General features: G+C 39.5%; 1 protein-coding gene across 12 annotated transcripts in view; it reads right to left on the minus strand.

Annotated features, from left to right (window-relative positions):
• The window catches only part of LOC115127718 (nuclear factor 1 X-type-like), a 152,109-nt gene extending 145,002 nt beyond the window's left edge, over positions 1 to 7,107 (minus strand). For all 12 annotated transcript variants that reach the window (XM_065001396.1, XM_065001391.1, XM_065001388.1 and 9 more), the window contains exon 1: positions 6,998 to 7,107. In XM_065001396.1, coding sequence (XP_064857468.1) covers positions 6,998 to 7,000 — 3 coding nt within the window. In that variant the 5' untranslated portion in view covers positions 7,001 to 7,107. The remainder of the gene's footprint in view (positions 1 to 6,997) is intronic.
• Positions 7,108 to 11,905: the final 4,798 nt, after the last annotated feature.

The following is an 11,905-nucleotide window of genomic DNA, read 5'->3' on the forward strand; positions in this document are numbered from 1 at the left end:
TTTCTCTCTTTAACAACCAGTAATTATTATCAGAATTATTGTTTTTATTTATTATTATGAATTTGGTGGCCGGGATATGCCGATGCCAAATAAACGCACACAGAGCCATACGCGCACGCACGCACACGCACACACACACACACACACACACACACACACACACACACACACACACACAGAGCCGTATGCACAGACACCAATAAACCAAGGAAGCCAACCTGCATGAGATGGCAAGCACATCAAAGGCTGGGCCGAAACCGGTCTGTTCCAGTGTGTGTGTGTGTGTGTGTGTGTGTGTGCGTGTGGGGGGAGTGTATGAAAGGCATGTGAATCCCTGCCAGAGCCACCTCAGGGAGAAAACGTTGAAAAAATGTGATTTTTCACACCGCTATCTCAGGGGGGTGAGGAGGGAGGTAGGGAGAAGGGAGTAAGGGAGGAGGAAGGAGTAAGGGAGGAGGAGGGAGGAAGGCAGGAGGCAGGGAGGAAGGGAGGAGGTGGGAGTAAGGGAGGAGGAGGGAGGAAGGGAGGAGGGAGGAAGGGAGGAGGGAGGGATGAGGACAAAAGAAAAACAGAGAAAGAGGAGGGAGGAGGGGGTGAGTATTGGTTGTGTGTGTGTGTGTGTGTGTGTGTGTGTGTGTGTGTGTGCGTGCGTGCGTGCGTGCGTGCGTGCGTGCGTGCGTGTGTGTGTGTGTGGTTTTGGAATGGATATGGGGCCTGTGCTAATTATTTCAGTTCACTTTTAGGGGGTTTAACATTAGTTTAATGGGTTCAGATGTTGAAGCCAAGACAGAGTGGTGCTGAATGTTGTTTTCTGCTTAATAGCATAGCAGTTTTACACAACAGTAAACTGTGGTTAGAGCAATATGTAGTACACACATTCTGTAGGTGTGTAGAAACTCCTTTACAAAATGTCTGACTTCACTTCAGTGTCAATTCATTATGTGTGTGTGTGTACACGTTTACTATACTTGTGAGTACCAGAAGTCTTCAAAAGAATAGTGAACCACCTACATTTTTGAGAAGTGAGGACATTTTGCTAGTCGTCACTTGTAAAACAAAATGTGGGTTAGGATTAGGGTTTGAGTAAGAATTAGGGTTAGTGGTTAGGTTTAGGGTTAGGAGTTAAGGTTAGGTTTAGGGGATAAGGTTCACGTTTTGAATGGGAATCAATTGTTGGTCCACACAAGTATAGTAAGACATAGCTGTGTGTGTGTGTGTGTGTGTGTGTGTGTGTGTGTGTGTGTGTGTGTGTGTGTGTAGCTGTGTGTGTGTGTGTGTGTGTGTGTGCGTGCGTGCGTGCGTGCGTGCGTGGATGTGTGGCCACGACAAGTACCGTTACCCACAACAAGTGTGAGTGGTGTGTGTGACTGACAGTGTGTGGGTGGCTGAATGAATAAAGCATTGACAATGGAGACCAGCCCAGGCCAGCAGTTACCCTGACTAACCGACTGACAGACATAAGGTAGAAAATCCCTCACATCCTAAGAGTTCAAGGCAGACAGGACAGGGTGAACAAGTTCATACAGAACTGCATGGCTGCGGGACAGACTTAGTGTACAACACCACCACCACCACGCCCCAGAGATGCACTATAAACCTGGCATGGTGACAAATATTAGACAAGACAGGTAGCTGGGTGTAGGGTGAAGTTCCCACGGCCTAGACACTGATCTTAGATCAGTTTAGCGTTTCCGCCATTAATGGTTAAGGTTAGGATTGGGGGAGGGAAAGCTGATCCTAGATTTGTCCCTAAAGGAAACGTCACCACAGAACAAATAGCTAACTTCTAGCGCAGGGCTGTAATTGTTTCAATAAACATACATTGTATTTATACTAGGTCTGTATCGAGTACCACAGTATGAGTCATAATAGCCATAAAACCTGGCTCCATTTCTTTAAATGGGTCATTCTGTGAACTGTCTTGTGCAAGTTTTAATTTGACACAATAACTGTTAGCAAAGGTGTCAGCTAGAGATGATGTGCAGGAGCTTGCAGGGATTGGTAGTTTTCCTTGCTGTCGACTTTGATGCTAATCAGCATTTTGTAATCTGAGAGTAAATAGAGACGAATATATTGATAAAAGTCACCTTGTCCTAGAGAGATTTACATGGTTATCAAAATGTCACGCCAAGGTAAGTCTACACCAAACACAGCCCTTATTTTAAGTGTTTATAAAGTCTCTTATGGGAAAAATGTATGGTGGAAAAAGGATTGGAACCATTTCCCTGTTTGACCACTAAGTTTAATGGGTATTATGACACCTCTAATGTGGGGCTCTATAGTATCAATAAAGATGTATTGTTTCTATACCAGGGCTGTATTGTATCAATAAAGACACATTGTATTTATACCAGGGCTGTATTGTATTGAATAAAGATACATTGTATTTATACCAGGGCTGTATTGTATCAATAAATATATATTGTATTTATACCAGGGCTGTATTGTATCAATACAGATATATTGTATTTATACCAGGGCTGTATTGTATAAATAAAGATATATTGTATTTATACCAGGGCTGTATTGTATCAATAAAGATATATTGTATTTATACCAGGGCTGTATTGTATAAATAAAGATATATTGTATTTATACCAGGGCTGTATTGTATAAATAAAGATATATTGTATTTATACCAGGGCTGTATTGTATCAATAAATATATATTGTATTTATACCAGGGCTGTATTGTATAAATAAAGATATATTGTATTTATACCAGGCTGTATTGTATCAATAAAGATATATTGTATTTATACCAGATATATTGTAGCTGTGTTTCATCCCAGGAAGATGTTCCTTTCTTTCTGTCCTTGTTCCCTTCACATATCTCCAACTTCAGCCCAGCACAGGTGTGTAAGTGGGCTGGAACAAAACCCTGCATAACCCACCCAATTTACAGTATCTCCAGCACCATGTGAGGGAGATCCCTATAGGCCAACACTATATATTTAGTTACACAGTAGTGAGAGAGATCCCTATAGGCCAACACTACATATTTAGTTATACAGTAGTGAGGGAGATCCCTATAGGCCAACACTATATATTTAGTTACACAGTAGTGAGGAAGATCCCTATAGGCCAACACTACATATTTAGTTACACAGTAGTGAGGGAGATCCCTATAGGCCAACACTATACACCACACTCTCTAACAACGTGAAACCACAGTGTGGTAACTTACTAGTGAAACCACACTCTCTAACAACGTGAAACCACAGTGTGGTAACTTACTAGTGAAACCACACTCTCTAACAACGTGAAACCACACTGTGGTATGTGCATTCAACAATAATGTTTCTCCTGGTTACAATAACCTCATTGTTTCCCACAATAGGCTGATCATGGGGAGTAATTTGCTTCTGAGAGCTCTAACACAGGGAGAGTTTACCACAACGCATTAGATTACAAAACACAAGCGTTTCAATGGGGCATATAACGGTAACACACGTTTCAATGGGGCATATAACGGTAACACACGTTTCAATGGGGCATATAACGGTAACACACGTTTCAATGGGGCATATAACGGTAACACACGTTTCAATGGGGCATATAACGGTAACACACGTTTCAATGGGGCATATAACGGTAACACACGTTTCAATGGGGCATATAACGGTAAGGTTTACGCCCCCTTGCCAACTCACCAATTACAATAATGCACTTGACAGACGAGTCAGCTCAAAGTTCAAATCGGAGGCTAATAATAACCACAACATAGACTACAGGGAAGCTTGTCAATGCTCATAATGATGTTTTGTGTTGTATTATCGTGTTCACTGATGCATGAACCAACCATTTGTTAGGATCAACTTTTCTGTCTCCCAGGAACTTGTTTTTACGTCCCTGTCCTTCTATAGCAGGGTTTCCTCACTCTGTCATCGGAACCCCGAGGGTGCACTTTTGGGGTCCCGAGGATCGAGTTTGAGAAATGCTGCTCTACAGTATTTACTAAGTCACCTATAACGTAGTGCTGGCACAATTACCATATGGTTATGGATGAAGACCCCTCATGAAAGTAAAATAACCGTCATAACCGTTTTTAAAAATAAAACGTTTAGTGTGGAACGAACAGCTGACTGAAGACGGGAAGGCCGGGCATTCATGCAGTTGAGTCTGTTTTGGGCTTAACATGGACTCTTAACAACATGATGAAACTTTATTGCTCCTTGCTGAAACAAGCAAACTAGTCTCGGTTGCCTAGGCAACGGTCTCCACAATGCAGCAGCAGCACATAGAAACAGAATGAATAGAACAGGCTTGGAACCTCTTAACACTGGCAATTTGACTGTCAAACTCATGGGTACACTCAATAATTTCTATAGTAATGTAGAATGTTCAATCAAATTATGTTAACTGATGTGGCTCATGAAATGGAGTGTATTTTTTGTCATTTCAGTTGAGTTGAATCAACAAATCACACCGCATATTTTAGCACAGATATTTACTTCCTATTTTGCTCCTATTTGCTCGTATGGGGCTATTTGAACGGTTATTACAGTGACAACGGTCATTTGACTGGCCAATTACCATCATCCAAAATGCCATGACTGTCACAGCCCTACAGTATAACCTGTTAATGGATCATGTTATGTTTGTACGTTTGAGAGTCAGTGATGTGAGATTCCATGTGTGCAGATGAGAGCCAGTCAGACTGACGGGCTGTGTAGATTGAATAATCACATCAGACACACACCACACACCCTATCAAGTAGTACATTTCAGAGGTGGGTGTTTGCCTCAGACAGCAGGCTTCAAGAAAAGGCCTAGGACTACACTAATATAAATCCTAATGTGACTGGGGTGTAGGTTACAGTGTATTATTACTGATGCTGCCTGAATAATACACAGAAAATGGCATTTTTTAATTAATGTTAACTATGGACTTAAAATATATTATTATTAGTGACCTCTTGAATAATAATGACTTTTCTATACAAACCAGACAATGCATTTAAAAACTAAACAGAACTGTCCAAAGTGTAATGCATCTGTCCCTTTTACATATCAAATCATATATTAAGGAAGAGTTATGATGCAGAGATTACAATGGTAATCCAATGTGGTTAGGAACAGTCAGAGTTAAGGAGAGGAACACCTTCCTAATATTGAGTTGCACCCCCTTTTGCCTTCAGAACAACCTCAATTTGTTGGGGCATGGACTCTACAAGGTGTCAAAAGCATTCCACAGGGATGCTGGCCCATGTTGACTCCAATCCTTCCCACAGTTGTGTCAAATTGTCTGGACGTCCTTTGGGTGGTGGACCATTCTTGATACACACAGGAAACTGTTGTGTGAAAAACCCAGCAGCGTTGCAGTTCTTGACACACTCAAACCAGTGTGCCTGGCACCTGCTACCATACAGTACCCCGTTCAAAGACACTTAAATATTTTGTCTTGCACATTCGCCCTCTGAATGGCACACACACACAATCCATGTCTCAATTGTCTCAAGGCTTAAAAATCCATCTTTAACCAGTCTCTTCCCCTTCATCTACACTGATTGGATTTAACAGGTGACATCAATAAGGAATCATAGTTTTCCCTGGGATTCACCTGCTCAGTCTGTCAAGGAAAGAACAGGCATCCCTAATGTTTTGTACACACAATGTATGTTATGTGCTATATATCGTAGGCTATATTATTAATTTAGATTATTAATTTACATTTGATTCCATATCATATATTATTCTCGTTATTATTAGCATATTATCATTATAGCTTGTGGTAAAGTAACCACATGCTTCTGGCAAAAAAAAAAACAAGTCTGATATCCATTGGATGGTTTGAACGGGCCTATGAACTATAAACACACCAATACTGAGGGGGAATCTATTCCCGCTTTCCCCTCCCTTTTCGGGAGCCTATATGAAGTGTCATCAACTACGCAACTCAATTAGCCGACCCATTGATGAAAATACAACCGACAGGCTACAGGGGAAAAAAAGACAATTCCGCAAGTAAGAGAAAGAGATCGGGATTATTTGTGTATTAGTAGGCCTATTGTACTGTTAGACATTTACTGCACTGCTGGAGCTAGGAACAAAAGCATGTCGCTGCACCTACTTTAACATCTGCTAATCTGTGTACACATACACAACAAATACACATTTATTTGATTTGAAAGAGATGCACCCCAGACAATGAAGCTTCTAAAAGGTTGAACATTTGGTCTCCGACACACAAGAACCACCCGCACTGTCCCATATTCTGGCCTGTCAAACTGCTCTCTTAGAACGATAAAACATGCTGTCGTCGTTGGTTATTCTTTTTGATGTAGGCTAACCACCGCAGAATAGACCCAGCATCCCGCCACTTCGTCATCACATGGGTTTTATATTCAGACGACTATTTTGTTCTCAATGTTTTTTGTTATTTTTTTATATAGCCTCATATTTATTTTGACTTCGATAATAATAAATAATAGGCATATAGGCAAAATATTATAAATGTTATAATAAATGTAAAATAATGTATTATAATAAATTATAATATAAATAATAACAGGCCTACATTTAATTAAAAAGAGTGATTTAAATAAAAAGAGTGTGAGAAAATACATGTGGGATAATAAGCTGTTTATGATGGTCAGACACATCACAGTAACAAAACGGAGTAGTTACCACTTGTCTAGACAATTATAGCAAGAATCGGGGATACAGGTGAGCTTTGCTTGCATTGTGGTGCTTCACTTTTGACCGTTTAGTGTCACACAGTCACACACGAAATAAAATAATATTACTTAAATAATACACTAATACACCTGTAGGCACTAAAGTAATTAGTCGAATCAATAACAAATACTCCTCTTTTGACTGAGATGTAGATTTTGACTGACGTGAATCAAATAAGTCCCCTCTTAAATTAATTGTAACATAATTATAACATATTGTTAAAGTGTAAAGGTATTCTACATATCAACCTTAGAAATAATATGGCAATGCTTTGAAAGGCTTTCTCCAGTGATGATATTAATTTACATAGCACGTACCATTATAGCGCAGGGAGATGTGCCAACTCTCTCAAAGACCCATTTTACTTTAAAAAATCTGCTTCCAAAAAAAGTGAGAGAGAGCGAGAGGGAGAGAAGAGGGCGAGAGAGCGCGACTCTGTTTTTTCTTCGGTGTTACCGGAAGCAAAAACAAGTCCTTTAAACAAGTCGGCCTGTGGCCCAGAAAACGGTCTTTGAAAAAGTTAGTCTTCTCTTCTGCGAGAGAAAAGGAAAGGAAGGACAGCGTAGCAGCAGACTCCCTACTTCCCCTAGTGATTCTGGATTCTTATTTTCACTTGTTAGCACAAGTTGCATCCATCGTCAACGCTCGTCGACGGCCCAAGAAGTTCGGGAGATGTTCGAGTCCAAGTCCTGCTGCCTTCAACACCGAGCAGTGAAAGAAAGTTCTGCAACTAATCAGTGACGTGAGAGAGACGCCGAACCACCAACAAACGTCTCACAAATAGGTAAAATACTGTGTGGACGGAGATAAGATAGAAAGTAAGTTTTTGTTTATGTATTTTCTCCACCTTCAAAATAACAGCTCTCTGCTCCCGTTTCCAAAATGTGTATCCAAACTAACACCAACACCCCAATCTCTTCCTCCAACTGTCTGCCTTCTCGTTCTGCTTTCCCCTTGTCCCCCTCTCTCACTCTTGATCCACAATCGGAGAGTCCCCTGGTCCCACGCCTCCTCCTCCTCAAAGCGTACGAGATGAAAGAGACGTCTTCAAAATCGTTATTGCATTGCCGAGATACCAAAATGCCTACACCGCAGCAACAAAGACCTGTCGAGAAATCCTCGTGTAAAATGCTGCCTACTGATGCGATAGCCGTAGCCTACGTTCCAATATCAATACTGATAGCGGTTTATTCCCCAATATCAGCGACACAAAATGAGGTTAATGTCCCTTTAAAATGGAATAAGAATGATGGCAGTTGTATAGCCTTATTAGCGTCGGGGCAGGTCAGAGCGATCAGCCGGTCCTGGTCTCGTGGAAGCGTCGAGTTGGTTGAATTATTAATAACGCGAACTGTTCGCAGTCTGTCGCGGGGAGCAAGTGGCCAGGGTAGCAGCTGGGGGTTTAGGAGCATTGTGCGGGCTCGGGCTAAATCACGGGCAGCGGGGATTACGGGCTGCCTGTACTGTCTTGCGCTACCGTTACCAGCCGCAGAGGAACGGAGAGAGAAAGAGGGAGATGAGTAAAGGATAGAGGTGTCAGGTGTAGGCTAGTGGAATAGTCCAGGTCAGGTCAGGACAGGTAGTTAGTTCAACTTGGAACTTTGCCCTGTGTTTCATAGTGACATTCATGAACTGCAGTCGATAGAAACCTAATAACTATGCCAACATTCAAAATAATGACGTATTTCTAGGTCATTTGGGTCAGCGACAGTTTCTAAAGTGGCCAGAGTGCGCGGCCTTGCGCGGCCTTTGGCAGTGCCACACATTTGGTGAGATGAGGCAGCGCGCGCTCGGAGGCCTTCCCAGACGTTCTCATAAAAACGCCTCAAAGTTCCGAGCCTATAGAAAATGATATGTAATATGTATGGATCATGGATGCAATAGCAATTGAATTTGGAATATCCCACATTGGAATATATAAAAAAGGTTATGGATAGAACCAAAAATAGTTCTATGCTTACTTCATATACGGCACCCCTTAAGGTTCTAGAACCGAAGTTGGTTCCACATAGAACCCTATATGGAACCAATTTTGGTTCAGTGAAGAAGAACCCCTGGGGTTCTGATCAAAGAACCCTACAACACGGTTCTATATAGAACATTTAGGGGTGCCATATGAAGCAAGCAATATAACCCTTTTTGGTTATATCCAGAACCTTTTTTTCTAAGAGTGTATCACAGAAAATAAAGTTGACTATCAAGACACAAGCTGAGGAAAGTTTAGGCCATCCACCTAAGTTTATTTAGCTAACAGGTGCAGGACAATTGATGTGACATTACTGAATTCAGGAATGGAATTTAACCCATGCAGTTGGGTTTTAACACATAAATGGTTTATTGTTCTGTGTCTGTCCTGCATGGCTATTCTTTTCGGGAGTTCGTGCAGTTTTTCAAAAGGTTATATAGGACTGATATGCCGCTCATTTGCAGTCATAATCAAATTTGCAACGCAGGTTGAAGACACAAAACACACACACACACACACACACACACACACACACACACACACACACACACACACACACACACACACACCACAAAAAGGCCTCCCCACATGCGTAAAAAAAAACAACGACTTCTAAATAGGCTATTTATGTACTTTTGATTAAAAAACGATAATCCCTTTTAACGATAAATGTTCACAGATTTTGTTATTATTTTGAGGTTGATACTATCCGGACTCCAATCTGGAGCTGGTCAACCAGACATGCCACATATAGCCGAGGCCTAAGAAATACAACCATCAACATGGGTGGGGACCAATACGTGTATTTGTTTTTGATACGCTAAATATATCTTTCTTTATACGTTGAGGTCTAATCTTTGGTTTGTTTGAGATGAAATAATCTGGAGCTATTCAATCAGACACGGAATGACATTCCTGCAGCACATCACATCAGGAGTAACATAACGGCGTGATGAATTATTGAACATTGACCTCCCAACGCATTTGGCCTCATCTATTATTCATTCATTGAATTATGATTTAAGTTATCATTTAACACGAGAGGGTTAAAAGGTGTGGGGGGAGGGTGGTGCGGGAGAAAGTCTGTCAAGAACGCGACAAAACATTTCCCTCAAAGTTTATGCTCTGCTTTTGAACATAAGAAATAGACTGCAGTGTGTTGAAGAGTGTAGCCTGGAAACGAAAGACAAACAGAGTTGAACTTAATCCTCGCACAGTTAGGCCAGTCATTTCTCCTAACTCATTTTAACAAACAAAACAAAAACATTGTGATAAATGTCTCTCAAATATGTCTATCTTTGGCAACATTATTTTACCATGGTAATATTGATTTTCACAGGCCTTAGACAAATGTTCTCTCTGAAGCAATCAAAATAGAATAGAGATTCCAAATTCCAATCGTTTCTCTTTTGCCGTCTGTTGTAGGTCATTTCACCGATAGAATATAGCTTACCACAATAACAAATATTAAACAATAAGTAGGCTAATAAATACAACTTCGATCACTAAATAGCATGCAGGGTAGGCTATGATGATATATTGACAATAGGATCTTAGTTGTGAAGATGAGATGACCCACTGTTTATCTATCAGACCTATGAAAATGTCACTTAGTTTAACTGTTAATTGTAATAGTCTATCAGCTATAGCCTTTTTTTGAATAACTATACACAATTTTCTTTTCAAAATATGTTGTCCATTTAATTATCTAGGGCAAGTCCTTATTAATTCATATACAGTATTATTTTATAACAAATGATTTGCATACTTCCCAAAGCCTACAATAAGGGCATTGAATTATTTTAGTAATTCATTTTCAATGCATTGGTTTTTCATCGTTAACTGGCACATAGTGTTTTATAAGTTATTTCAGTCTTTTTTTTATCATTCTTTACAGAATTTCGGACATCATATTATATTTCACACGCAGGTGCTAATTGAGAAGCTGCCTCTTCGTTGACACAGTAAAGTATATCTACGAATGAATACTTTTATATACTCCATCGTTACAAATTATATTTCTTCATGGTCACAATATCAATTTAGCATAACCAGTTTCAATTTAACCCCATAGAAACCGGTTTGACATTAGTTTTCATTTAGCAAACAAATTATTACTGTTACACATTTCAGAAGAACAATGACACATCTAAAAACGAAAAATGACTTTTGTTCAACAAATATTTCAAGGTTAAGAGTTGAGGAACCGAATTTACCTCCAAAGCAATTTGTCATGTGTGTTATTATGGTTCATTCTCATGGTCCTTTTTTTAACACTTATCTATTATTTTCTATTTTTTGTATTAATTGAAATAAAAATAAATAAAAAGTCTACAAATATGCACAATTCTAGGTATAATAAAACTCTTCAGAAGAAAATCATTTTAAAGTAAAACATGTGGCAATCAATTCGTAAAATATTCCATCTGAAAGATAAACACTTTGTTGAAAATAATATTTAAAAAAAAATGTATATCGCGTTAAGACTAAACGAACGAAGAAAAACGAATAATGACGAGCTATATCGAAAAATGTTCAGTATGACAGTGCTTTGTGCACGAGGGCACTGCAATGAGTCGGACTCTTGTCGCATAGCCTATATATATTTTTAAAAATAAATACTAAACCTCTGTCACATATGGAAATAAACACACTAATTTCAATGAAAAACGTAGTGAAATTTCTCTCAAAAATATGACAACTGACAGATGAATAATGAATAACTATATATTTTTGAAGTGGCCAAGGCTTGTTGATGGCATGCATACACGCGAAGCTGGCTGTTCTATATTTACAACTCAGTGTGGCAGGGATGAAACTGTCCTCAAAATTGTATTTTCATGATTTGACAGTAGAATCAATAATTATAATATATTCTAATCTAGGCATAATATAATATGAAGTCTCCATGCCCCCCTCCAGTTTTACCCTGTTCAGTGGCTGTTGCTGTAGGTCCATAACCATTGTATTATAGTAATCATTCCCTATTTTTATGTATATGTGATTAACAGTATTTACTTGAAACTTGGTAGATGAAAACTATTTGTTTATAAAAACATTGAAATAATGTTTTTAAGATGTTGGGATAAAGTCATAAATAAACTAATTGGGATTTGCTTGATTTGGTTTATCAAACACTATAGGCCAGGGCTAGGCCGCCTAGCCAAGAAAAGAAAATAACACTAAGACTGTAAGCCTTCAATGCTGGTAAAAACGGCTTCAAATAGTTTGTTTTCACTTGGACGGAGACAACATGGGG

Source organism: Oncorhynchus nerka, linkage group LG15 (genome assembly GCF_034236695.1).
Source record: "Oncorhynchus nerka isolate Pitt River linkage group LG15, Oner_Uvic_2.0, whole genome shotgun sequence".
In the NCBI taxonomy this organism is placed as follows: domain Eukaryota; kingdom Metazoa; phylum Chordata; class Actinopteri; order Salmoniformes; family Salmonidae; genus Oncorhynchus; species Oncorhynchus nerka.